The following is a 25,455-nucleotide window of genomic DNA, read 5'->3' as shown; positions in this document are numbered from 1 at the left end:
AAGATAAGAGGCATATAACTCTATTCATGTCTTTCATATAGTAATGTATTAAAAAAAAAGACAAAGGAGGATGGCTTAAGATTGAAGTGAGTCCGAAGAGTTATATGTCCTTTCATTTGGTTCTAGATTTGGTGTATAAACTAAAGCTGATTTAGTCTAAACTAAATCTAAATTCTTTGCCCTTAAAGATAATAAAATAAATTAAAACATAAACTAAAACAATCTTCGAGGGATTGCGTTTGTCGGACCACTTTATATTTATTTTTAAAAGAAAGAAAAAAAAGAATTGGAAAGCCGTTACAGTCACAGAAGAAAGGCCTTCTTACGTAACAGATATCATCAGATGTGTATTTCTCGTTGACTGGGACTGGTCGGTCGGATGTAACCATGGTCAAGTAACTGATCATATGCTTTTCAGGAAGGGTCTTTTCGGTATCATCAAAAATTGTTTGCATACTACTTTCAAAGCCTGCACTTTGAATTCCCCACTCTTTCACATTCCCTATTTCTTGTTTTTTTTTTTTTCTCTACACTGAATTAATTGTATGTTGCTATACTTACACTTTAATGATTGTACTGTACTTTGAAGGTAAAAAAATATTACTGGAGGAACATAGTTTATGAAAGTTAGTTCTTTTTTTTTTGTGTGTCAAAATTAAGAAAACTACATCCTATACCCATAAAATCTTTAACCCTGCAAAACTGAGAGGTTTATATCATTAATTGCAAAAGATTTTAACCCATTTATGATTATTGGCTTTTGCTCAAATTATGTGATTGTATTACAACCAAGTCAAGAACTACAAACAACAATAATGAGAACAAGAATGTGAAAAAAGTTGTTTCAAGTCTTGTCACATTCTTAGCATTGAACTACACGTACATAAGTAGAGTGGTAGGAGTGGCATGGTGCTATTCTTCTGTGTTGCACTACGAAGCGTTCTCAAAGAAGGCGGAGTGGAGAGCCCTCACACATTGCTCTGCCTCTTCATCATTCACTATCAATGAGATGTTTACCTGACACACAAAACATCTCCATTCATCATATAACAATACCATATTTATATTCATCACTATATGTATTCACATGTAGTAGCAGAATTTAACCTTAGATGCACCCTGCGAGATCATCTGCACATTCACTCCATTGCTTCTAAGTACTTGGAACACCTGTTTTGTTGTTCATTCCATTCTTATTAACTTAAAAAGTCAAAACCTCGAGTTCAAAAGAGAACACAAGACAGTTTACTCTCACTAACCTTCTCTAATATGAGTGAGGATTTCTGAACATTTCCTATCAAAGAGATGATTGATCTGCGCTGAAGCAATTTCACAACAGCAATCTTCTCTAGCTCTTCTACCAAATTATCCAGTTCCTGTTCACACCCAATCATTTTACCAATACTACGAATGACTCTCACAAAAGAAACAATGTATCAAAGTAAAAAGAGTCTTACATTTGTCCTCTGGATTAACTCTCTACCCCAGAGCTTTGCAGGATCCAATGTCAATGATATACTAACTTCACTTGTTGCTACAACATCGACCGATATGCCTAAATCTTCAAATGTGGTAAACACCTGCACACGAGACAGTGTGCATGCTTTGCAGTGAGATATTAAACACAGTCGAACAAAGACATCATTATCCAATTATATTTACCCTGGCAAGGAAACCATATTGGCCAAGCATACGGGTGCTTGCTATGTCCAACATGGTCACATTACGTTTCAGAACAATGCTAGTCAGCACGGCCTACAAGCAATTAAAGGAGGAAGAAGGGGTCATTGAAGTTTAAATTCAACGAGTTTATAAACACATTTGTTTCACGAACCTTACTCATGTCTCTTGATCTGGTGATGACAGTTCCTGGAGCGGTGGGGTTGTATGAGTTCTTAACCCTCACAGGAATGTCACCGTCTCTTGCTGGCCTCATAGACAGTGGATGCAACACCTGAAATGGAAGAGGAATATGCTCAGCCATCAGAAGGAGGAGAACTCATCAGCATAGATAATCTACGAGATTACCTGGGCGCCAAAGTAAGCAAGCTCAGCTGCCTCATCGAACGTCAAGTATGGAACAGACTGAGCTCCAGAATATATGTTCGGATCACAAGTCAAAACTCCATCTACATCTTTCCAAACCTGCACCAGATTTTCTTAAACTAAGAAAGTTTTGCTTAACAAACTTCCATCTTCATGATGAAATATTGGCTAAACCCATCAAATACCTGAATTTCCCGCAGTCCTAACGCTTTCCCAATAGTTGTAGCCGTCAAATCGCTACCACCCCTACCCAACGTAGTTATAGCACAAGACCTCCATCCCTGCAGAAACACATACATAGGCGAGATTGAAAGACACAATAAGCAAAACAGCTTTGTGCAAAAGCCATTCCAATATATAGAATACATGAATATCAGAGTTCTGTACTACATATTTTTCTATCCACGGGAATAACAAAAACAGTCAGAAAAATGTAAACCTTTCCGAGGAAGCCAGTAACAACAGGGACTGCATTTTCCTTGCTCCAGTCACCAACTAGTGTTTTTGACACGGCAGGGTATGTTGCTTCAAGTATATCAGCATTTGTAAAATCGTCTGTTGTAATAACCCCGATCTCAAATGCATCATACTGCCAACAACAAGCGAACAACTCATCAAGTCATGAATCAAACTGACAAACTTATGTTGAGTACATAATTGTGAGCATTGGCATTCTCAAGTTTCTATAATCTGTCTGACAAGAACTGCAATTATATAGTGTCAAGGTTATGCTAGGACCAGGGTGTTACAAAGCAACATACTTGACGTGCTTTGTGGCCAATTTTATTGAGATACGCAGAGAATAGCCTTGTGGACATGCACTCTCCAAATGAAACCAGGTAGTCCCTTGTACGTAAGGTTAACTCTTTCATCATTGATATGCCTTTGAGAAGCTGGTGAAGTCCCTCTAAGTGCTCTACAAATGGATTAACCAGAAAAATGGATTCAGAGACGAAAAAAACCAACTGAATGAGCAAAGAAAAATTCTTAAACTACAAATAGGCGAAATGGTTGATAAATCAAGCATCCAGAAAGAGAACCAAGGAAATTACTTTCAATAACCGCTGTTTCCACTCCAAGCTCATGAGCAGTTCTGGACATAGAGAATTTTATTTCCCATGAGAATGAGGTTAAATTTGGACTATGAAAACTAAATAAACAATCATATACACATGAGAAAACAGTATTTTCTTTAACCTTAAATGGAGTTCTTTTATAAAGTTCAATTCTTCAATACTTTCTACGTTAGTGACACCGCAGGTAACAGCCTTCTCTCCAGCCTAATAAAAGCGAGAAGCCAAGGAACTAATTAATTCTACCACTAAAAGAAACACCATATGAAAGAAGTAGGAAAGAGTAATATAGTTGTATTACCTTCAGAAGCGTATTAGTCGTCTTTCCCATTGCTGATAGCACAATAACGGGCCTCTCATCTGGAAAGCTGAGTATAAGATTGGCCACTTCTTTCATCCTCTCTGCTGACGCCACTGATGAGCCGCCAAATTTCATTACACATGTCAAGTCTTTGCCAGTTCCGCTTGAATTACATGTCTCGGGCTCTTTTCTTTCAAGCAAATCAACTCTTACAGCTTCACAACTAACTCTCAAAGCTATATTCCTACAAGAATGCTCTACTGTTCTAAAGACTGCACAACTAGAGGCCAAGGTAACTGAATTACTAATCCCCTTTGAGCCAAACTCAAGCCTCTTTGAACTTAAAGCAAGCCCTGGAGCTTTAACTCCGTACAACTGCAATGAAGCCGTCATTACTCAGTAGTGAAGCTTTGCTGAATTCTAAGAGACTGGAGTATTGTGATCTCGACAAATGGTACAGCTGTGATTGTTTACTGTGGGAACCTGCAGCTTTCAAATTCACAGAAGTAAGAAAAAAAAAGATCAGGTCTTTCTCAAGGGATCTAAATATCTTAAGGTTAGGGAATGAGGTAGAGAACTCTGTAAAAGGAATGATTATGAAAACACTTTATTCAACAAATAAATACAATGCTGACTAGGGGAGACAAAAGATGGCTACTTTCCAATTAAAAATCAAACAACCATACCATATAAACAAACACTAAAAGAGGAACAATTGTACAGTTCTTTTGATGGAGTCAAAACCCAAATGGATCTGTTATAAATTTCAGTTAAACAAAGAAGAATGTGTAGCATATAAACCTGAAAATGTGTAGTTTGGTGTTTCTTCATCACTCAAATGCAAGAAATGATGAATCATTTGAGAAATTGAAACAGAAAATAGCAAAAAAAAAAAAAGACGATCGTAATAAAGAACAAAACCCAGAGCAACCGAAAGAAGTCGTCGAATTATAGAGATTAGTACCTAAAATGGATCAGCGTGTAAAAAAGCTTCAAGCTTTCCTCGAGATTCCTTCGGACACACCTGAATCGACCGGTCCGATTCGCCGGCCAGGCTCCGAAGGAAATAAATGTTGTGCTTTTTTTGGGGGTGGGTTTAAGAAGTGAAACTGCGGCTTAAGACATAATTAGACTTACGAGGACGTGAGATACTGCTTTGTTTGCCCTTGTCACAGAATATACGGTCCAGATTCAATCTCTTAATCGAGATACCCTTTCAGCTTTGGGTAAGCCACTAGAAGTGTTAATAAGTGAAAAACAATGTCGACATCTTTCTTTTTCTCCTGCATTTTTATTTGAGATGGTAACCACCACAAGTGTTTTTTTGATGTTTGACAAAAACGTGAGAAAAGAAAGACTTTGGCCCACTCGATTCCAAGAATCAGAAAGAAAAAATCTTCATTGATCGTAAATTGGATAGGAAAATTGATAACATAAAAAGAGTAGCACTGCGACAAAAGTAAAGACACAACAAATTCCAAAACTGTCCTTGGTAAGACCAAAACTTCAAGCATTCTGGTAATGATGCAGTTTGTACAGCAAAACTTTTCCGGCAGCGTTTCCCATAGCCATGAAACCACTTCCGGGGCTGAAGTCTAGGCACCGAGGGTAATGCATTGTGCTGTTTGGTGGCGGCCAGTTTGAGAAGACCGTTAGGGACGGAACATGGACCAGCTTAATGCTGTTTTTGTTCATCGTTGAGACTATAGCTAGAATCTGAGCATCATGGTTGAACTTCATGAAATCTATGTTGGAGGTGAGATTGTCTACTGTCTTTATCGGCTTTCTCTTGCCTCCCACGAACTCAGATTTCTTGTAAATGTTTACTNTTTACGAATAGGACAATCCTCAAGAAAAATGCTCTGGATCTTAGTGTTCCTCTTTCCATCAATCTGGAAAAACCTTAACCGCCGATCCAATCCAGCAGTGAGCAGCAGCTGAGCGTTTTGATGGAAGTGGACAGAGTTTATTGGGCCGCTTGAAGGATCTGCTGCATTGGCATCCACGAGCTTTGAGTATTCAAGACGACCAGCACAAAGCTTGTTACCGGTCTTCAACACAAGATCTTCGTTTGTTCGGAGGATATCATCAACTCCTCCATCCAGGGTATCATCATCATCATCATCTGAAGACTCACCATCAACGATCTGGGAATCTGGCCGAGCCCAATCAGTTCCAGGGTTTAGCTTAGCATGATGAGCCCTCAGCCTTGCAATATACTCAGACNATCCCTCTGTCGGTTCCAGAGGCAAACAATGCTCCGTTTAGCGAACTGCAAAGAGAAGTGCCACATGTGCTGCCTTCATCCACGCCCTTGTATAAGCACTTCATTGTTCTCAGATCCCACACGTATACTTGCCCATCGCCTCCTGAGCTCAGTAACTGCTTCCCATCATCACTGAATGCTAAGGACCTGACTGATCCATTCATCTTTAGGGTTCCCGTCAGCTCTTTTGTTTTTGTTGACACAAGTAAGATGTAACCTTCGTTACCCACAAAAGCTATGGTGTTAGAGTCTTGTGACACCTCGAACTGTTCCAAGCTTTTCTCCTCTCTACCAACCAAAGGGCCAATCTTGTCAAATTTTGCCTTCTCCAAATCAAAGCTGTAAAAGAACTTTCTTCTTCCGGAGACAATGACCTGAGAGCCATTGGGCAAGAAAGCTGCTTTACGAATAGGACAATCCTCAAGAAAAATGCTCTGGATCTTAGTGTTCCTCTTTCCATCAATCTGGAAAAACCTTAACCGCCGATCCAATCCAGCAGTGAGCAGCAGCTGAGCGTTTTGATGGAAGTGGACAGAGTTTATTGGGCCGCTTGAAGGATCTGCTGCATTGGCATCCACGAGCTTTGAGTATTCAAGACGACCAGCACAAAGCTTGTTACCGGTCTTCAACACAAGATCTTCGTTTGTTCGGAGGATATCATCAACTCCTCCATCCAGGGTATCATCATCATCATCATCTGAAGACTCACCATCAACGATCTGGGAATCTGGCCGAGCCCAATCAGTTCCAGGGTTTAGCTTAGCATGATGAGCCCTCAGCCTTGCAATATACTCAGACCCAGAGATCAAACCCTCATTCTCCTCTTTCCTTAGCTTCCTCAAACGGTTGACACTAGCTATATTAATGTTGATCTGTTTCTCTTCTTCATCCTCCCAAGCAGCTTCTCCCTTTCTAATTCCCACAACTTGACCACTCTCTTCATCAGAAAGCTGTTCATCATCATCATCATCCTCGTGATCCAGAGTCTGACTCACAGCAGAACGGTCTACATGAAACAAAGCAGAACCATCTTCTTCTTCTTCCTTACCAAAAGTAAGAGGGGAGTAGAGTGACCCGAATAACGAATTCTCAAGATTTTTCATTTGAACCAGTTCAGATTCTTGTAGCTTCTCCTTCTCCTTCTCTGTCTCCTTCTCCGTCTTTCTTCTCTTTCCCCTAGTGTCATCATCGGACCCAGTCTCTTCCCCATCTTCTACATCTCTGTACTGTTTCTTCACCTCCTCTCTTTTATTACTCTTACTTTCCGGAGCATTCTGAGATAAGAAGCTCATCTTTCTCAATACCACAATATCCACAGCTGCACAAAACAACAACAACGATAAGACTCGCACCCAAGCTCGTTATCAATCGCAAATTAAGCCCTAATTTCAGCAAGTAATACTACAAAAGCTACTACTTTGTGACCTAATTCGTGAACAAGTTTGATTACAACGAAGAAGAAGGAATGAAACAACTTACAACGTTGACGAGCAGAGCAGAATCGTAATTGTCGGCGAGAGAGCTGTCTCCTCTGGTTGGAGAGATTTAGGGTTTTACAAAGTTTACTTTCCCAACANTTAGCATGATGAGCCCTCAGCCTTGCAATATACTCAGACCCAGAGATCAAACCCTCATTCTCCTCTTTCCTTAGCTTCCTCAAACGGTTGACACTAGCTATATTAATGTTGATCTGTTTCTCTTCTTCATCCTCCCAAGCAGCTTCTCCCTTTCTAATTCCCACAACTTGACCACTCTCTTCATCAGAAAGCTGTTCATCATCATCATCATCCTCGTGATCCAGAGTCTGACTCACAGCAGAACGGTCTACATGAAACAAAGCAGAACCATCTTCTTCTTCTTCCTTACCAAAAGTAAGAGGGGAGTAGAGTGACCCGAATAACGAATTCTCAAGATTTTTCATTTGAACCAGTTCAGATTCTTGTAGCTTCTCCTTCTCCTTCTCTGTCTCCTTCTCCGTCTTTCTTCTCTTTCCCCTAGTGTCATCATCGGACCCAGTCTCTTCCCCATCTTCTACATCTCTGTACTGTTTCTTCACCTCCTCTCTTTTATTACTCTTACTTTCCGGAGCATTCTGAGATAAGAAGCTCATCTTTCTCAATACCACAATATCCACAGCTGCACAAAACAACAACAACGATAAGACTCGCACCCAAGCTCGTTATCAATCGCAAATTAAGCCCTAATTTCAGCAAGTAATACTACAAAAGCTACTACTTTGTGACCTAATTCGTGAACAAGTTTGATTACAACGAAGAAGAAGGAATGAAACAACTTACAACGTTGACGAGCAGAGCAGAATCGTAATTGTCGGCGAGAGAGCTGTCTCCTCTGGTTGGAGAGATTTAGGGTTTTACAAAGTTTACTTTCCCAACAAAAATAAAAAATAAAAACAAATATAATAAAAATGGTCGTTAAGACAGCCTTTAATGGGTCAACGGGTTTTATGTCTCTTGAAAAAGCCCATGGGCCACGAGACTTGGTAAGAGACTTTAAGAGAGAATAAAAAAAACTAACAATGTCACTTTCGTAATTATCGGGAAAGTATATGCCCTGTTTCATGAGATTCCCATTTGCCCAATAAAAGTCTGAGAGTCCCAGAGGTTAATATCTCCTCCTCTCATAGTCATTTGGTCCTTTTTTGGTTTGGGGCAAGCGTGAGATCGGCTATCAGACGTCGCCACTGTTGCTCATTTCAAACGCCGCCGCGATGGAATCTTCCAAGAATTCTCTGATCCCTAGCTTCCTCTATTCATCATCTTCCTCGTCGCCGAGATCTTTCCTCCTCGACCAGGTGTTGAATTCCAACTCCAACGCTGCATTCGCTGAGAAATCTCCTGCTCCTGCTCCGGCGGCCGCACGTGCCTCTCCGACGATGATGCTGTCCCGGAAGAATTTCCTTATTGCGTCTCCCACCGAGCCAGGGAAAGGGATCGAGATGTATTCACCTGCTTTCTACGCCGCTTGTACCTTTGGTGGAATCCTCAGCTGTGGTCTCACTCACATGACCGTGACTCCTCTCGATCTCGTCAAGTGCAATATGCAGGTATGGAAACTTTAGATCCGTTTTATCTTTCGTATGTTTTCTGAGCTCATGTTTGTGGATCTGTGTTCCTGTGTTGCTAGATCTGCGTTTTCAGTCTTTGTTGGATAGATCCGTGATTTGCTTTATCGTTTTGTTATCTGTGTTGGATTCCATTATTTGAGGAATTGTTCGATCTCTGTTGTACGTTTCTAATCTTTGTATCAGTCATTTCTATTTCAAAATACGTTGATCTGTTCTGAGTTGTGGTTCTTCTTACGAAATTTACTTACTTGACGTGGTCTGTGTTGGTGTTGCAACACTGATATTATGTTATTTGCGATTCAGATTGATCCAGCGAAGTACAAGAGCATCTCGTCTGGTTTCGGAATTTTGCTGAAAGAGCAAGGAGTCAAGGGATTTTTCCGTGGGTGGGTTCCTACTCTTTTGGGTTACAGTGCTCAGGGTGCCTGCAAGTTTGGATTCTACGAGTACTTCAAGAAGACTTACTCTGATCTTGCTGGACCTGAGTACACTGCCAAGTACAAGACCCTCATCTACCTTGCTGGTTCTGCTTCCGCTGAGGTCATTGCCGATGTTGCACTTTGCCCATTTGAAGCTGTCAAGGTCCGTGTTCAGACACAGCCTGGATTTGCCAGGGGAATGTCTGATGGATTTCCCAAGTTTGTCAAGTCCGAAGGATTCGGAGGGTGAGTTTTTCAATGCCAGTTACATCCTCTCCCTTGTCACAGCTACCCTTTTGTGTCTGAATTCTTGTTTTTTCTTTTCTTTTTTGCAGCTTGTACAAGGGTCTTGGCCCACTCTGGGGACGTCAGATTCCATGTAAGCCTCTATTTTGCAAATTTCATTTTCTTTTTGTTTCTTGGGGTCATGAAGCATTCTTTTAAAGTTTAAGTGTAATAATGATATTTCCAAATGTTANCTCGATCTCGTCAAGTGCAATATGCAGGTATGGAAACTTTAGATCCGTTTTATCTTTCGTATGTTTTCTGAGCTCATGTTTGTGGATCTGTGTTCCTGTGTTGCTAGATCTGCGTTTTCAGTCTTTGTTGGATAGATCCGTGATTTGCTTTATCGTTTTGTTATCTGTGTTGGATTCCATTATTTGAGGAATTGTTCGATCTCTGTTGTACGTTTCTAATCTTTGTATCAGTCATTTCTATTTCAAAATACGTTGATCTGTTCTGAGTTGTGGTTCTTCTTACGAAATTTACTTACTTGACGTGGTCTGTGTTGGTGTTGCAACACTGATATTATGTTATTTGCGATTCAGATTGATCCAGCGAAGTACAAGAGCATCTCGTCTGGTTTCGGAATTTTGCTGAAAGAGCAAGGAGTCAAGGGATTTTTCCGTGGGTGGGTTCCTACTCTTTTGGGTTACAGTGCTCAGGGTGCCTGCAAGTTTGGATTCTACGAGTACTTCAAGAAGACTTACTCTGATCTTGCTGGACCTGAGTACACTGCCAAGTACAAGACCCTCATCTACCTTGCTGGTTCTGCTTCCGCTGAGGTCATTGCCGATGTTGCACTTTGCCCATTTGAAGCTGTCAAGGTCCGTGTTCAGACACAGCCTGGATTTGCCAGGGGAATGTCTGATGGATTTCCCAAGTTTGTCAAGTCCGAAGGATTCGGAGGGTGAGTTTTTCAATGCCAGTTACATCCTCTCCCTTGTCACAGCTACCCTTTTGTGTCTGAATTCTTGTTTTTTCTTTTCTTTTTTGCAGCTTGTACAAGGGTCTTGGCCCACTCTGGGGACGTCAGATTCCATGTAAGCCTCTATTTTGCAAATTTCATTTTCTTTTTGTTTCTTGGGGTCATGAAGCATTCTTTTAAAGTTTAAGTGTAATAATGATATTTCCAAATGTTACAGACACTATGATGAAGTTTGCTTCCTTTGAGACCATTGTTGAAATGATCTACAAGTACGCAATCCCCAACCCAAAGAGTGAATGCAGCAAAGGTCTGCAGCTCGGAGTGAGTTTTGCAGGAGGTTACGTTGCTGGAGTGTTCTGTGCAATCGTTTCTCATCCAGCAGACAATCTTGTGTCATTCCTCAACAATGCTAAGGGAGCAACCGTTGGAGATGTAAGTCACTTTTGTCTAAATAAATTGCCAAAAGCATAGATTTCTGTTGCAGTAGGAATGGTATTTAATTTTTGTAATTGAATTGTTTGCAGGCGGTGAAGAAGATAGGTATGGTGGGACTGTTCACAAGAGGGCTCCCTCTCAGAATTGTTATGATCGGTACATTGACTGGAGCACAGTGGGGATTATACGATGCCTTCAAAGTGTTTGTTGGCCTGTAAGTTCTTCTCTCTCTCTCTCTCTTCACTTACTTCCATAACTTGCTACCATCAAAACACAGCACTCTCAATTCTTTTAATTTGGTTCAGGCCAACCACTGGTGGTGTTGCTCCAGCTCCTGCAATCGCAGCAGTTACTGATGCCAAAGCCTAAACAATGACGGAAAAGGGTTAGGAGTTTGATGGGGTAGGATTTTTGTTTGGAAAAATAAGAGAAACCATACGGGTAATGAGGAAGATTTGAGTAAGCTCAATCTCTTCCTGATTCGAACTTTATCATTTTTGTTTTTTGAAATTTGTGTTCCTGAATTCAGGATAGTGCTCAATCTCTCTTTCACATACTCTCTACCTATGTAATCTTAAAAGATGAGAGGTGCACACTCGAAGATAGAGAGAGTGGGCACACCCACTTACTACTTTTTCCGGTTTCAATTAAAATTTTCATTTTGGTTACTGGTTTGTATTTCGTTTTGCTCTTTTTCGATTATCATAAGCATTACAAATACAAATATGGACACTGAATACTTCATAAATGAATCATAAGTTATATTTAAAAAACAAAGATAAAATAACACTAAATGTCGCGCCCACCGTGGGGCTCGAACCCACGACCACAAGGTTAAGAGCCTTGCGCTCTACCAACTGAGCTAGACGGGCTTGGATGCTTCTATCAAGCCAACCAAAGTGATTAACGCCGTTTTCTTGATGAAGAAGCACATATTTGCACATTGTCACATTTAAATGTCCTAATCTGCCCCATGCCAAGTATCCAAGGTACTCACAAAGTAAGCAGTAGCACCAGCACTTCCATTCATTATTTTAGGTTGTTATGTACGGTTAAGGTAGTAAAATGACATTTTGAGCAACTACTAAGGTTAGTTATGTACGGAGCTTTGATAAACATAGCCGAGCTGCAAAGCTCCAACAGACAGAGCTATTCATGTTAAACAAATTAATATACGTGATTTGATTGTAAAACAAGACAAATTTAAGTGGTTTTCAATAGCGTTCAAACTGGACACTATGATATGTAGATAATTTGTCAAATTATTGTCAAATTATCAGATGACAATTTGAATTAAATTTATAAGATCATTTCTCTTTCAGAAGCCAAATAAAAACCATTTAACAGGTTTTTAAGGAATGCTAGCTATTACAAGTTTCCTAATGCTCTACTCCATATGTTGTTTGTAAACGTTGATAGATTAACAGAGAAAAACTTAAAAACCATTTAAACACATCACCCCCTAATCACAAACATAGTTCTTTGCTCACAAACATATAATCACACGAATAAAGCATATAACGAATTATTCAATCTCAATGGCATCAACCCAGCTCTTTCCATTTTACACACAGAACCGCCTTTCAACTAAAAGCCATGAAAAATTATAACAAACGAAAACTTATAAGCAAAATCATATTACTTAGCCAATAACTAGACTACGAGACACTTCAACAACAAGCAAAGCAAACAGGCAATCAAACTAAACAGAAGCAAACACAGCTAAGAATACCAAACTATGTAATAGAAAATGCAAATAAAAACATGAAAAGCAGAAGGCAGAAACAAAATAAAAGAGACCTCCATAACTATGCTTTCAAAAAGACATTACGCAAAACCAAAATAACTCTTCGAAGTGTGTGTCCTCTGCAACACCAAAATTAAAGTGTGTTCTCTAATTCTTACAAACTTTGAAACTGTGTTTAACTGCTAAACACAAAACAGCACCATGGCAGCTTTTCTCACCTTCATTTCACTAACTTAACGCTTCTTCTTGCTGCTTGATTTTGATACGTTGGACTTAGGTGTTGCCACCAAGTATATGAACAAAACAACCATGGAGATGACGGAGACGAGTGATCCATATTTCGCGAGTATCCTCTGCAACAATTGAAACATGGTAAGATGAGTACTGTCATATTTGATGATTTTCACAGAGAGGTGAGAATTATAAATCAAGTTACCTTGCCCTGAGATTATTTTAACAGCATCATGAGAAACATCCAAGACACACCACAACATAACAATGAAAGTCAGTAATGAGAAGACGGAAAAAAAACAATGAGGAGACGATTGAAAGAGAAGCCCTTAAAAATAAAAATTACCACGTCAAGCATGTTCGTTGGAGGTTTGTCAGCAAGGATGTCTAGAGGTAGTAGTGGAGTTGAGTACGCTTCCTACAGACAAGAAAACCATCATACATAATTGCATCACATAACCAGATTTTTAGTAAAACAATAGTCACTATAAGAGAAGGCAATTTTGATTTGGGATAATTATAAACTTAAAAAGCTTAGCTGCTTCTACCAATTCTCGTAACTAGAATCAAAAGGGGGGCATAAAAATGGCAAACCTGAAGAGCTGGCTTGGTGGGAATGCGGAAAGTAACAACAGCAGGAGCACCGTAGAAGACTCCTTTAACCTTGGCCTCCAGTTCGAAAGAGTGAGACAGGATACCTCCTCTGCACACCAAGAACCAGATTAGTGACGAAAAGGAAAAAGCTAAAAGCAGCCACTAAAACATTTCATGATTGAAGAAGAAACTCACGCATCAAGTCTCTCCCATGACTTAGAAGTGTTTCCATTAACAACATCAAATTTTGCTTTAACCCAGCTATTGTCTGTCAGAGTCACATCATACGCCGACCTGAGAGCAAACACCAAAACCAAATGACACAATTCTGAGGAACAATGGGATCAGATCAAATGACATTTCGAATCCTAAACACCGATACACATCATTCTAATAGATCTAAGCATAGCTCGAGTATTAATATCCTAATTCTACAGTAACCAATCTATACATGCAATTTATATACAATCCAGAAATCAACACGGATCGGAAAATGAAATCGGATTAATAAAACTAGATGAGAAGAGAGAAACTGACGAGGATCCTTGGTTGTAGATATCGAAAGAGACGGTGACGCGTTCGGCGCCGGATTTGAGCCTGTTAAGAGTGGCTTTCTTGTGGACCACCATGAACGGGACTTCCGATGTCGCAAACGAGGCAGAAACAAGCATGAACACCGCCATGGCGGAGATCAGAAGCTTAGCTAAGGCGATGGCCATGGTGTTTTTGATCTTCGACGATGTAGTTGTTGAGCAGATGCGAAAACAGATCTACGAATGTATCCTCCGCTTATAAAAACCTCCGACGACTGATATAACAAGTATAACACTACCACACCATCACCCACAGAAAACAACCAAAAAAAGTCAATGATGGGCCCATTCACCTGATAATAGGCCCACTTAATACAGGCCCATACAAGTAATAAAGAAGTGTCTAATTAAATTATCTAATTCTTGGGATCTATATATCGGTTGAACTTGTAACACACAGCCTGTCTCCTGCCACATTCTAACATGTTTCTTCTCTAACATCGTTTTATAATAAAGTCTTACGCAGCTTTCAAATCTTGAAACGTAATAAGGGTTATACAAGCCAACGATTCATTATTCATTCAAGGATAACAATAGAGGTTTTTGTTACTATAATCGCATTTTCAAATTAATAATTGGTTGGAGTGAGAAAACAGGGTAAAAAAGAGAGAAGTGGGTTGATTTGATTCAGTTAATCGAGGGTGGGCGGGAAGGTTAAGGAAAGAAGTCAACGAAAAAGTACTAATCTAAAACAGGAGAGCCAATAGAAATAAGGCAAGTGGGATACGAATTCACAGCTTTCCATAAGAAACATAATTAAAACTTGGATTAAACCGGAAGGCATGTGCCATTTCTTTTCTCTTTTTTTTTTTCTTTGTTGATTTAAATCACGTATCTACCCATTTGCTCATTGAATACTATAGAGCATGTGGGTGGATTGCATCGAACTCCGAAACCTAAGTGAATCTTCTTCTCTCCCCATCATTCTTTGGAACCTTCAAACTAACCTTCCCTCACATGCTCTCTTCCTCTGTTCCACCAGCTCTCTCTGAGATTCTCTTCCTTTTTATATATTACTCTTAAGCTTCCAAAATCTGGATCTATCCGCTTCAGGTTGTTCCAGAACCATTATGTTTTAGGATATATCTGTCAATGTTGCGTATGTAAATGTATCCGCATATGTAGGATGATTTTGTGAGGGAAATTAAAAAAGCATAGCAGAGAGAGAGAGAGAGAGAGCATGGGGTGTGCTACATCTGCTTATGCTGTTGTCGGAAGGAAGAACAAGAAGAGGATCATTCAAGAATCCGTTGTGTTTGTTCTTCAGTTCCGCGTTCCTGTTCAGTCTGATCTTCAGCGCCAACTCAAGGGCGTAGCTCCTAAGGGGACCGTTGATCGATTGACATGTCTAAGGAATCAGATTCAGTTAGTAGCTGAGGACACAGGTTTAGAGAAACGAGGCTATCTTCTTCCATTTTTCTTGCGTTTTAAGGAAAAGGTTTTGTATCTTTGCAAACATGTTCAAAGTTTCTGGTTGAAATTTTTGCAGGGGGTTCTGCCATCCCTGAGCTGCGTTCAGCTTTGGAGGAGTACTTGTCTCTTCTAACCGGTCTTGTCAAGAAAAGTTCGGATTTGCATATTTTGATATAAGTTTATAGTTTATTGTGTTGTAAATCAAACGGTGATATCAGTATATTTAACACTACAGAGAATGATGGGATGGAGGGTTGCGTGGAGTTCAAATGGAAAACCCTTGGAGATGGTCGACGAGTAAGTTTGGTTTTTGCTCAATCAAATTAAGCCGATCCTGAGGATTTGGATTTTGCTTCTTCTTTTTTTTTGGGTTACATTTAAGTCTTAACAACGTGAAGTATGCTGTATGCACTATGCAGGCAGAGACATGTTTCACAAACCTTTGGATGGAGATGTTGACAGTGATCCACATGATGGCTGCTTTGGCATTGACTGAAGCTAACTCCCTCATGATTCCAAAGGATTGCTCTGCTTCTGGAAATGGCGTCCGTGTGGTCTCCACTGGTCTTGCCTCTTCTCTCTTCACACTGATCTTTTACTTCTATTTGCTGTTTTGATAAACCTGATTACTGGGTCACTTTCACACAGATTGCAGGAGAGATGCGGTTGACTTGCTTCTCAAGGCATCTGGATACTTGGAGTTCTGCGTCCGAGAGATTATCGCTCGCTTTCCTCCTGAAATAAAGTATGAAACAACAAAAACAGAAAATCTTGAAAAAAGCTTCACATATATACTTACTTACATAGCTACAAATTTGCAGGGCTAAGTTACCAGATGATATGCAGGAGAGTGTAATGCAAAGTCTATCTATCCAAGCACTTGGCCAGGTTACACACTTTGAAATTGTGACTCTTTAACCAGAATCTTGTATATGGGTTTTTAATTTGTAAGTTTTGGTTGAAAATTACTGCAGGGAACTGAGATTCAACTTGGATTGGCTGTTGATAGCCAGAAAGCAACGTTGTCTGTGAAGAGGAGACTTGCATGTGAGCAAGTCATCTATTTCACTCAGGTCCTCCTCATAGTTTAAAAATCTTCATCTTCTTACTTGAGCCATACTTTTGGGAAAATCGTAGCTTAACTGCTGTAAACTCTCTTTTAATTTGATGCGTAAATGATCTCATTATTATTTCAGGCATATCACTGCTTGTCTGATTGTGAATCAGTCAGCCATGGATGTGCCAAGAAGCTTCTCCGGTTTATCTACTGGAAATTTTTGGAAGCAAAGGTATGTATAATTTATAAACATTATTAAAGTCACCCATATATATATATAATTAATCTCTCTGTTATGTTCTGTTTTTCATTAAAAGGCTGCGGCATACTACTACCATGGACTGGTAACAGACAAGGGAACTGAGCCATCTTGCCACGTGACTGCGGTGTGTTGTTTCCTTGCAGCTGCAGAGATCCTAGGAGAAAGCAAGAAGGCCTGTTTTAGCTTCTCCTTGGCTCCTCCTGTCACCAGGTTTGTGTTGTTGTGTATATGTTATTATATCCACTATTATTCATTGAACATATGAATAGTGATTGATTCAGATTTTCTTTTTCATATTTTAATCAGGCCTCCTCCTATGTGGGGAGTTATGAAGCATTTAAGCCAGAAAATTCCAGAAGTTGCTTTTAGAAAATCTCAGACATATGGATACTTGCTTGAAGAAGAAGAGAAGTAAGCGATAGAGTTTTGTCTCGTTAGCGTTTTAAACTAAACTAATTAGAACCAAACTAAAATATCTGATATGATCTATATGGTAAACCACACAGGGCAATGCAATGTTTGCCAGAGCTTCCAAACTTTCAGTTGTCATTGAGACCAGACGAGTTTGAGCTGCCTGAGATGGAGGATGTTTCTTCCGCAGGAAACCAAACCCATTTGCTAAAAGAACATCTTGACAACTCCTCTGAGATTCATGATGATGATGATTATGATGATGATGATGCATGGTTATGACCTTGATCGTTGAGCAAGAAGCACTTATCTCTACTACCGTCTACATATATTCTTTTTGGGTACTTTACGACTTATATTTGTATTTTAGAGTTACATCTTTTACACTAGTTCTTGTCAGGCAAAAAAAAAAAAAAAAAGTCTGATACTTGTTTTACTTTGAGTATAGTAATGTAATATCTAAGCAACTAATTTATTTGGAAGGAATAAGAAAAGGATGCTGGTAAAAGAAGACGTTTTAGCCTTATCTTTGGAGAACAAATGTGCAAGACACTAAGAAACGGCACGCAGTCTAATTTGGAAATAACAAGGATAACCGTTTAACATCACGTGAGCGAGTCACGTGTGGGTGATGATGAGATGTTGGATTCCGCACGTACGAACATGGAGTGGTTGTTGTGCCAAGCGCTTAGAAACGGCACGCAGTTTGTTTAGCCAACCCAAATTTGGAATTTAGCAACTCATAGTGACGTCATGCCACGTGTGTGTGTGATGTTGGATTCCGCACGTACCAACATTGTGGAGGCGGTTAGTGATGATTTCGACGGTGGCGCTGGTGCTCTCCGATCAAGACATGACCAGGTTTTGTTGTTCCCCAACGGTGGCGTTGGTGCTCTCCGATCAAGGCATGAACGCAATTCTCACTCATCACTGACGACCCTCTTTTTAGTACCCATTCCTATACATTTTTTAGGCTAAACAAGCGAAATCAATCGTGGTTGTGGTTGTGAGTACAAATTAGTTAAAGTTCAAATGCATCATCTCTAAACGATTAAAGTATCCGAGTTTCACAACATGAGACACTGTTGGATCATAAAATTTACGATCTAAACGATGGATCATCATCAAAATATATCTATTCCAAAAAGCAAATTAAAGCAGCTTGATTAATTAGTTTATCATCTTCTCAAAAGTAATTAAGGAGATGAGCACAGAAAGAGAGAGAGAGAGAGAGATAAGAAACTCGACTACATAGATAGCTCCAAAGTTGTACTTAAAAGAGTCATCTGAACAAAACAAAACAAAACCCACCAAAGCAAAAAAAAAAAAAAAAGCAGATAAAAGTTCATAAACGGAGAGAGAGGTCGAGATCGAGATCGAGAGGCTCGTCTTCTTCCATCATGACGCCGTTACCATCGTTACTACCAGACAATCCAAAAGGGTACACGTAAGGATACGGAAACGGATCGTAGCCACCACCACTGCCGCCCATGGTCATCATCATCGCCGTCTGTTCATGACCGGGTCCGATTCCAGAAGGAGAAGAGGGTCCTTGCATCTGGTTAGGGTAAAAACAAGGGTAAGGATGACGAAGAAAGGTGGTGGTGTCGTCGAGGATGGGTGGAGAGTGAGAAAGGACGCCGAGGTTACGACGAGCAGCGGCGCGTTCGCGTTTGTGAGCGTTCTGGTGACCGCCGAGAGCTTGAGAGGTGTAGAACTTGCGGGGACAGTACTGGCAAGGGAAGAGACGGTGGCAAGTCTGATGAGTACCAGAAGAAGAGGAGAAAGAGTGTCGTTTGCTCGATGATCGAGGTTTCGAAGGACCTACGAAGTGATGGTAAGACGGTGGTGGCTCCGCCATTTTCGAGGGCTTTTTTAAGCTTACAGAGAAGAGAGAGAGAGAGAGATGAGAGATGATGATGAGTAAAAAAGCAAAAGGAGAGAGATAAATGTGTGTGGGTTTTATGGGAGAGGGTTTAAGCTGTGTGTGTGTGTGTGTGTGTGGTTGCTTTTTTTGTTTGTTTGCGTCGTTTGTTGCAGCTTGCAGAGAATAATAATAATATCTGATTTTTTTTAATTTACTCTTTTGCCCTCATCAGCTTCGTCTTCTTTCTTTCTCTCTCTCTGTTCTAATAACTAATTTACACAGATCCCAATCAAATCCTTTTTACTCCATCCTTATTATTTGCATGGGATATATATTTGTATATGATTATACAAATCCCTAATGCACATTAAAACGTTATTCCTTTGATCCCATAGATATGTTTATTTATTCATTAAAAAAAAAAAACATTTTTGGTTATGACCCAAAAGAAAGAAAAAAAACATTTGGATTAGTGGATAAGTTAACCGTAAGTAAGCACCTTGCTAATGTGTTTTTATCTTTCTTTTTTTAAAAAAAAATCGTTTGTAAGTGATTGACGTAATTAAAGATTAAAGTAAAGATTGAATCAAGATCAAAATCTGCAATGTTGAGAAAATAACAGAGTGGAAAGAGAAACTGAGTTTATATTGTTGTTGATGGGATCATGACTTCTCTCTCTCACATTTATTATTAATTGCTTTATTTTTAAAAAATAATTTTTTTAAAAAAAACATGAGAAAAAGAGAGATTGGTTGCTTTTTGGTGTTGGGACTGTTACACATCCTGCAGCGACGGGAGAGAGAAAGAGAGAGAGAAACTGGTAACGACACGTGCTGACTAGACAGTTGTGTGCAGTACAACTTACATAAGACGAGAGTGAACGAACGAACGAACACTACTACTATCTCTATCTCAGTCAGAGTATATCTCTCTCACACTTCAACTCATTAATATATCCATTGAAGATCTTCCTACTCAAACCAGCACTTTTCTTTTTTGCTATTATTCAAGTTTAAGCCTTTTCTTGATTGATGATGGATGGTACCTTGTTGTTGTTGTGATGTCAATGAAGACAAGAGAGTGAATCAAGTTCCAAGATGGAAATTGCCAAACAAGGAAGGCTTCTATGTTTCTCTAACCCTTTTTATTCTTTCCTTTTTTCTCATTTACTTACTTCTTGTCACCATCTCTTCTCCCTTCTTCTTTGTTTCTCATCATTGCCTTTCATTTATTACTACTTCTTGTATTTAAATACTTCACACATACATACACATGTCTTCACTTCACTATAGTAGCCCAACTATGTAACATTATGTTGTCTTTTTAAGGCCCATATACAAGGAATAAACACAAAGGCATATTGACTTCAAGTACCTATTCATAACATACAAATAAGCATCCAAACTACTCTGTTACAGGCCCACTTTTTTGATTAACAATTTTTTACTTCCTTTTTATACTCACATCATGTCTCTCATACTGCTCTTGCACTTTAAAGTCAATGTATACTACTACAACAATTATTTTATATTAGAAATAATTGTTAATCGATTGAGTAGAGCGGCGTTTAAAAAACAAGAGTTGTCTACATTTCACACATTGTAAACTAGTATTAGATTTGGATTTGTGTTGCATTACAACAACGACATTAGAACAAATCTCTTTACAGAATAATCAAAAGAAGATAAAATGATGATGCCTAGAATCAATGGTGTTTTATTTCTTTTCGTTCTTTTATGTCAATGATAGTTTTTAAAAATTTTACTTTTTAAATAAACAAAACACCTTAAATAATCATATATATTGTTTTTTCCTTCGCTTAGAAAAATATTATGAACTGTTTCTGTTTATTTTGTTTGCAGTCTAATTAAATAGCACGTCGTATTTTTTTTTGTTTTTTTTTGCAGGTTTATCTAATAAAAAAACCTAAAGTTCATAGTTAATTGGCATGGATATTCTATTATATATATAAGCGGTGTTAGTCAAACCTAGAAACGCTTGCTTGAAATTGAAGCAACAACACATTTAATTTACCTTTATTGTGCTGAAAAAGTAATTTTGCTTTCTCTGTTAAGCATATTCCAAAAGCCCCATTGGCAGCAAGTAAACCTCTTGTCACACACAATTAGACAGACTTGTTCACATTCACTTTTCACTTAATGACTCTTCATCATTTCATTACTTATTTGTTTTTTGTTTTTAGCAGGTAAGTAGGTAACATTGTTATATCCTTTTTTCTTTGATTACATTTGAAAACCAAGGATGCTTCGATTAAAAGCAAAGAAGGACATGTTTATGGTAATATATGTATTTGTGCGGGAAAGAGTAGAAACTTAGATTGCCTTAATCGTTGTTGTCTTTTTGTGGATTATACATTGGAAGATGGTGCACAATGCACATGTGACTTGTCTTTGACCTTCGCCACCATTTTCTCTATTACTTTATTTTACAACTGATAGGAATGTAATACAATAAGTTTAACGTAAGCTTTGTATCTTCAATCATTATATTGTTCACAAATCACAAATACATACCCATGTTATGTCCCCAATCTGTCCTTGTTACATAGTTCGATATATTTTGTCTTTCTTACATTGAGCCTTTTTGTTGGCACACATGATACATGACTTTCTTTTTTTCTTTCTTTCAAAAATATGAATTGCATCGAATTCAAACTGCGATATGTTGACGATGTTAGCATATACACCCATTACACTATATAGTTTGGTCGATACATATATATCGTTTGTTACGGTTGATGAAGTTTTGGGCACATATTCTCTTTATTAATTCATGAATTTCGTTTAAACATACAGCATTCAGAATATTACAACAATCATATTCTGTTATTCAAGATGTTGGATACTGATAAATTTAACATTGACAGTACGTGTCAATGACAAAATGTACCTATATGTTTTGATTAAATAAATTGGTTCGACACGAAGAACTTTAGCTTCTCGACATCCCATGCGATGGCTTCTTCATTTTCCCATATATTATAATTTCAGTTTCAACTCTTTGTATTCGTCCTTTGTTCATTCTAACACACCAATTTATAATTTTTAGTATAACTCATCCATCTACCCTATATATATTTATTATATAACTGTATCAACTTGCTATACCTTAAATGCAAAATGCATCTCCATCTCATATTAGAAATTAATTTTCCATTCTCATTGATATAATAAAACAAGACTAATAATTGTTTTTGTAATATGGTACTTATATATACATAGAGACTATGGATTCTTATTTGGTTTGACAAGAAAGGGAATCAAGTTCTCATCCTAGAGGAAGAAAGATACCTCCTTTTTAATTCAACTTTACTTCGTCTTGCAAAGCTAAATGTATAACTTTACTTGCAGGAGATGATAATGTTCACTAAAAGATCTTCAAGTAAAAATAATCAACAAACAAGTTTGACATATATCTGATTTTGCTCAACGAAAGCATGGCAATCTCATAATCTTATACAATAACAACAGTTTTCAGATCAAAATAAGCTCTCTAGCCCCATGTTACTTATTTCTCAAACAAATGAATCAAGAGACGTGGATTTTTTTTTTTTTAAATAGCTTGACAAAAACGTAAGTGGCCTAGTAGGTTAGGGTTTAGGAGCTTTGTCACATCTCAACGTGTTCTCTTAGATATTAATCACTCATCAGCTGAGGTAGGAGGAGAAAGTGGTGGCGGACCAGTTTCATGATCGGATTCAACCGTAATGTTGATGCTGCAACTCAAATCTTCATCACCTATATCTCTTGATTTCCTCTGTTTTCTTGCTTTTGATCCTTTCCTTTCATACACATTATACACTGCCCATTCTCCAAACACCTGTGTTTAATGCCAAATCAAACCCCATTATTATCACACATTCCAAAGTCTTTCTTATAATAGTCTAGAGAGAGTAGTTAATCGTGTACCTTAGCCGATGCAAATCCCGCAAGGCAATACTCGGTCATGCACCATCTGTTTTTGTTGCAATTAGAAGAGGACTTGTTTGTTTCATAGAAAGCAAGTGTTCTTCTAATCCCAACTGTTCTACCACAGGCAATGATTGGTCTCTCTTTCCCAATAGGTTTCCAATAACCATCACCAGATAAAATTTTGATTCTATGCTCAGTACTTGACACTTCTTTCTTCTTGCAAAAGAAGTACCTCTGCTTCTCCTTTTGATCCCCTGAAAGCAAGCAAAAACCCTTCAGTTTTAGCATTAAGGCACCCACGGATCTAGTCCCAAACATCAGCAAAAACAATTGTAAACCTTTGATAGACTCATTTGAATAAAACAGCTAGGCAAAATAAGGAGACATAAACATATATACAGAGGTTTTGACAGAAGGAAGAGAGAGAGAGAGAGGGACCTGGGAAAGTAAGAGGATGAGAGTAAAAGAGGTCAAAGACAGGAATGATGGAGGAAGGCAAAGGAGAAGCAAAGGCCTTTGGGAGTAAGTAATGAAGGATAAGCTCTTGCTCCGTTGGGTGGAATCTATATCCTATTGGTAATCTCATGCCTCCATTCACTACTATCCTCTTCTCCACCTCCATATCCTCTCTTCTTCCTTTTCTTTCTTTTTCAAATTGGCTCTTCAAGAATGGATCAAATTTCAAACCTTTATAATAAGCATTGATCCATCATTCCATCTAAAGAAAGGAAGAGCAGATGGAGATAGGCAGAGAGAGAGAGAGAGAGAAGGAAGACTTGTGTAGCCTTTTGTTTGTGGGTTTTGCAGGCTAAATGACAGTAGTAGACGTTCTCTTTAATATATGTTATCTGTATATATATAATATATCCCCACGGGCCAGGGTACACACACACACTCACACCAAACATGTAGTTGTGTAATAAAGAAAATTATAAATGGTAGAAATGGTTCTTTTGTTCTGAAGATTTTATTTTAGTTCATAATAAGAAAGATGATGAGAAAGAATAGGAAAAAAGGAAGGTGCTTTTGTGGGATGTTCATTTGACTTATAAAGTAAATTAAAAAAAACAATTATGAGAATAAAATGTCATATTATTCCTTTAAGAACAATAAAAGAGAGCGAGAGAGAGATGAGAGGAAGAGAGAAACGTGCAAGTTTGGGGTTTCTCCATTTGCAAAAAGGGTCCCTCTTTTGGATCCTTTAACTGTTTTACTTATTACCATTTCATCATTCTCCCACTTGATAGATTCCAATTTGGGGTACTTACCATTAAAATTTAAAATCAAACACAGTAAAAAGTTGGAACACCTCCTTTGACAATTGGGCGAGCCAGCGCACGTCCGCCTAACTATAGCCTCATCTTTCTGATCTTTAATTTATTACTTTCTGTAAACGGCTCTACGCAGTACTGCATTTATTTGTGCATGTGACGAGAGGAGACACAACACTGCCTACTTGTGTTCCTTGTTCCTCTTTTCTCCTACTGAAACTAGGAGTAGTAAGTAAAGAATCGGCAGGACCTGATTATGGAAACTTCATAATTGCAGCTTATTTGGGCCCAACAACTATTCGTCGGGCTTTTCTCCTCCAAATCCTATCTCTTGTTTGCGTATTAGCTACTTTATATGTCTCTCTCTATATTCCCTTCCCAGCCATATCAATATTAATATCGACTTAGATGACTCATATCATATCAATTCACAGGAATGATTTGTTTTTATATCAAAAACAGCTAAGATACATATAATTGATTGAGAATCAGATAAAGATTTTTAAATGATAAAACATGAAGAAATGTAGGATGGTTTATGCATGCACTGATGCACGTATAAGAAGAGAGAGTTATGTGAGGAATATGCGTGCGCACCATACTCCCACACGTTAGTTATTCAAATCATTCTTCATAAATGCATATCACTTTCCTTTGTTTTTTTTAACAAGCAAATTAAAAAGAGTTTAATAATTACGAGGTTTATCCCTTTTTTATTTTATTTTTGTAGGTTAAAAATAGATTACTACTACACGGTATTGGTGTTGGGATGAAAGAAAAAGTCAACGGTCAGCCACCAAAAAAACAAGGCTCCCCTACTTCTTCGATTCAGCCATTGCGACCATCTCTCTCTTTCTCTCTCTCTCTCAATCGCCTCTCTCTAACCACACAAACCACAAATCCTAAAGTCTAAACAGAAAAAAAAAAAACAGAACACATGAATCTCTCCTTCCTCTGCATCTCATTTCCACTTCACCATTCTTAAAGCTTTTACGTTAAATAATAAGAATCGATGGAGAAGAACGAGAAGGACCCTGATCATGATGACAAATCTAAGGGAGATGAGAAAGGAGACGTTGTTTCGGATGATCATCATCGCTCAGATGATACGCATGAGGATGGTAGCAGTAAAGAGAATGTAGATGTTGGTAATGCCGAGACAGATCATCACGATCAAGGAGACAACAATGTCGACAAGGTTTCACAAGGTGAAGAACCACCAGAGGTTCTTCAAACTTTGGA

At 38.6% G+C, this 25,455-nt stretch overlaps 8 protein-coding genes and 1 non-coding gene across 11 annotated transcripts; 2 read left to right on the top strand and 7 right to left on the bottom strand.

The window, feature by feature from the left end:
* Positions 732 to 4,602, bottom strand: LOC104735422 (aspartokinase 2, chloroplastic). The gene is made up of 14 exons (XM_010455214.2): positions 4,385 to 4,602; positions 3,421 to 3,909; positions 3,244 to 3,326; positions 3,099 to 3,139; positions 2,808 to 2,962; positions 2,486 to 2,635; positions 2,232 to 2,327; positions 2,029 to 2,145; positions 1,835 to 1,954; positions 1,663 to 1,755; positions 1,458 to 1,580; positions 1,260 to 1,376; positions 1,108 to 1,170; positions 732 to 1,017 (listed from the first exon to the last, which is right to left on the bottom strand). Exons 2-14 carry the CDS (start codon positions 3,811 to 3,813, stop codon positions 931 to 933), a joined length of 1,638 nt encoding a protein of 545 aa, XP_010453516.1. The 5' UTR covers positions 3,814 to 3,909; positions 4,385 to 4,602; the 3' UTR covers positions 732 to 930.
* Positions 4,802 to 7,256, bottom strand: LOC104735421 (U3 small nucleolar RNA-associated protein 18 homolog). Its single transcript, XM_010455212.2, has 3 exons — positions 7,166 to 7,256; positions 5,648 to 7,004; positions 4,802 to 5,248 (listed from the first exon to the last, which is right to left on the bottom strand). The coding sequence occupies exons 2-3, from the start codon at positions 6,976 to 6,978 to the stop codon at positions 4,927 to 4,929; spliced, it is 1,653 nt and encodes a 550-aa protein (XP_010453514.1). The 5' UTR covers positions 6,979 to 7,004; positions 7,166 to 7,256; the 3' UTR covers positions 4,802 to 4,926.
* LOC109128333 (U3 small nucleolar RNA-associated protein 18 homolog) lies at positions 7,062 to 8,095 on the bottom strand. The gene is made up of 2 exons (XM_019234503.1): positions 7,984 to 8,095; positions 7,062 to 7,822 (listed from the first exon to the last, which is right to left on the bottom strand). The coding sequence occupies exon 2, from the start codon at positions 7,794 to 7,796 to the stop codon at positions 7,062 to 7,064; it is 735 nt and encodes a 244-aa protein (XP_019090048.1). The 5' UTR covers positions 7,797 to 7,822; positions 7,984 to 8,095.
* On the top strand, positions 8,297 to 11,503 carry LOC104705671 (mitochondrial phosphate carrier protein 3, mitochondrial). 3 transcript variants are annotated; one of them, XM_010455210.1, is made up of 6 exons: positions 8,297 to 8,750; positions 9,075 to 9,436; positions 10,472 to 10,515; positions 10,618 to 10,832; positions 10,925 to 11,049; positions 11,141 to 11,503. In XM_010455210.1, the coding sequence occupies exons 1-6, from the start codon at positions 8,415 to 8,417 to the stop codon at positions 11,202 to 11,204; spliced, it is 1,146 nt and encodes a 381-aa protein (XP_010453512.1). In that variant the 5' UTR covers positions 8,297 to 8,414; the 3' UTR covers positions 11,205 to 11,503. The 3 variants fall into 3 exon arrangements, with proteins under 3 accessions (XP_010453512.1, XP_010453511.1, XP_010453513.1); XM_010455209.1 differs by lacking the exon at positions 10,472 to 10,515 and adding an exon at positions 9,526 to 9,569; XM_010455211.1 differs by lacking the exons at positions 8,297 to 8,750; positions 9,075 to 9,436 and adding exons at positions 9,676 to 9,696; positions 10,021 to 10,382.
* TRNAK-CUU lies at positions 11,635 to 11,707 on the bottom strand. The gene has a single exon. It is a non-coding gene; the product is annotated as a tRNA-Lys (tRNA).
* On the bottom strand, positions 12,618 to 14,229 carry LOC104735419 (translocon-associated protein subunit beta). The gene is made up of 6 exons (XM_010455208.2): positions 13,945 to 14,229; positions 13,603 to 13,701; positions 13,408 to 13,516; positions 13,160 to 13,231; positions 13,019 to 13,024; positions 12,618 to 12,935 (listed from the first exon to the last, which is right to left on the bottom strand). The coding sequence occupies exons 1-6, from the start codon at positions 14,124 to 14,126 to the stop codon at positions 12,816 to 12,818; spliced, it is 588 nt and encodes a 195-aa protein (XP_010453510.1). The 5' UTR covers positions 14,127 to 14,229; the 3' UTR covers positions 12,618 to 12,815.
* Positions 14,890 to 17,648, top strand: LOC104735418. Its single transcript, XM_010455207.2, has 11 exons — positions 14,890 to 15,385; positions 15,490 to 15,564; positions 15,649 to 15,710; positions 15,833 to 15,977; positions 16,062 to 16,158; positions 16,235 to 16,301; positions 16,388 to 16,486; positions 16,610 to 16,702; positions 16,788 to 16,942; positions 17,039 to 17,143; positions 17,239 to 17,648. Exons 1-11 carry the CDS (start codon positions 15,181 to 15,183, stop codon positions 17,423 to 17,425), a joined length of 1,290 nt encoding a protein of 429 aa, XP_010453509.1. The 5' UTR covers positions 14,890 to 15,180; the 3' UTR covers positions 17,426 to 17,648.
* On the bottom strand, positions 18,407 to 19,052 carry LOC104735417 (zinc finger protein KNUCKLES-like). The gene has a single exon (XM_010455206.1). It carries the CDS (start codon positions 19,002 to 19,004, stop codon positions 18,489 to 18,491), a length of 516 nt encoding a protein of 171 aa, XP_010453508.1. The 5' UTR covers positions 19,005 to 19,052; the 3' UTR covers positions 18,407 to 18,488.
* On the bottom strand, positions 22,573 to 23,779 carry LOC104735416 (NAC domain-containing protein 83-like). The gene is made up of 3 exons (XM_010455204.2): positions 23,381 to 23,779; positions 22,940 to 23,196; positions 22,573 to 22,850 (listed from the first exon to the last, which is right to left on the bottom strand). The coding sequence occupies exons 1-3, from the start codon at positions 23,562 to 23,564 to the stop codon at positions 22,671 to 22,673; spliced, it is 621 nt and encodes a 206-aa protein (XP_010453506.1). The 5' UTR covers positions 23,565 to 23,779; the 3' UTR covers positions 22,573 to 22,670.

Source organism: Camelina sativa, chromosome 13 (assembly GCF_000633955.1).
Source record: "Camelina sativa cultivar DH55 chromosome 13, Cs, whole genome shotgun sequence".
Lineage (NCBI taxonomy): Eukaryota > Viridiplantae > Streptophyta > Magnoliopsida > Brassicales > Brassicaceae > Camelina > Camelina sativa.
This window is presented reverse-complemented; position numbering and strand designations above follow the sequence as displayed.

Coding starts and splice junctions, on each gene's coding strand:
- LOC104735418 (XM_010455207.2), top strand. CDS start 15,181: ATGGGGTGTGCTACATCTGCTTATGCTGTTGTCGGAAGGAAGAACAAG. Junction 15,711..15,832: donor CCCTTGGAGATGGTCGACGA/GTAAGTTTGGTT, acceptor TGCACTATGCAG/GCAGAGACATGTTTCACAAA. Junction 16,159..16,234: donor CGCTTTCCTCCTGAAATAAA/GTATGAAACAAC, acceptor ACAAATTTGCAG/GGCTAAGTTACCAGATGATA.
- LOC104735417 (XM_010455206.1), bottom strand. CDS start 19,004: ATGGCGGAGCCACCACCGTCTTACCATCACTTCGTAGGTCCTTCGAAA.
- LOC104735421 (XM_010455212.2), bottom strand. CDS start 6,978: ATGAGCTTCTTATCTCAGAATGCTCCGGAAAGTAAGAGTAATAAAAGA.
- LOC104735416 (XM_010455204.2), bottom strand. CDS start 23,564: ATGGAGGTGGAGAAGAGGATAGTAGTGAATGGAGGCATGAGATTACCA. Junction 23,197..23,380: donor TCATCCTCTTACTTTCCCAG/GTCCCTCTCTCT, acceptor GCTTGCTTTCAG/GGGATCAAAAGGAGAAGCAG. Junction 22,851..22,939: donor CGGGATTTGCATCGGCTAAG/GTACACGATTAA, acceptor CATTAAACACAG/GTGTTTGGAGAATGGGCAGT.
- LOC104735422 (XM_010455214.2), bottom strand. CDS start 3,813: ATGACGGCTTCATTGCAGTTGTACGGAGTTAAAGCTCCAGGGCTTGCT. Junction 1,955..2,028: donor TTGCTTACTTTGGCGCCCAG/GTAATCTCGTAG, acceptor CTTCCATTTCAG/GTGTTGCATCCACTGTCTAT. Junction 1,018..1,107: donor TCTCGCAGGGTGCATCTAAG/GTTAAATTCTGC, acceptor TTTGTGTGTCAG/GTAAACATCTCATTGATAGT.
- LOC104705671 (XM_010455210.1), top strand. CDS start 8,415: ATGGAATCTTCCAAGAATTCTCTGATCCCTAGCTTCCTCTATTCATCA. Junction 8,751..9,074: donor TCGTCAAGTGCAATATGCAG/GTATGGAAACTT, acceptor TTTGCGATTCAG/ATTGATCCAGCGAAGTACAA. Junction 10,833..10,924: donor AGGGAGCAACCGTTGGAGAT/GTAAGTCACTTT, acceptor AATTGTTTGCAG/GCGGTGAAGAAGATAGGTAT.
- LOC104735419 (XM_010455208.2), bottom strand. CDS start 14,126: ATGGCCATCGCCTTAGCTAAGCTTCTGATCTCCGCCATGGCGGTGTTC. Junction 13,702..13,944: donor ATCTACAACCAAGGATCCTC/GTCAGTTTCTCT, acceptor GTTTGCTCTCAG/GTCGGCGTATGATGTGACTC. Junction 13,232..13,407: donor CCACCAAGCCAGCTCTTCAG/GTTTGCCATTTT, acceptor TCTTGTCTGTAG/GAAGCGTACTCAACTCCACT.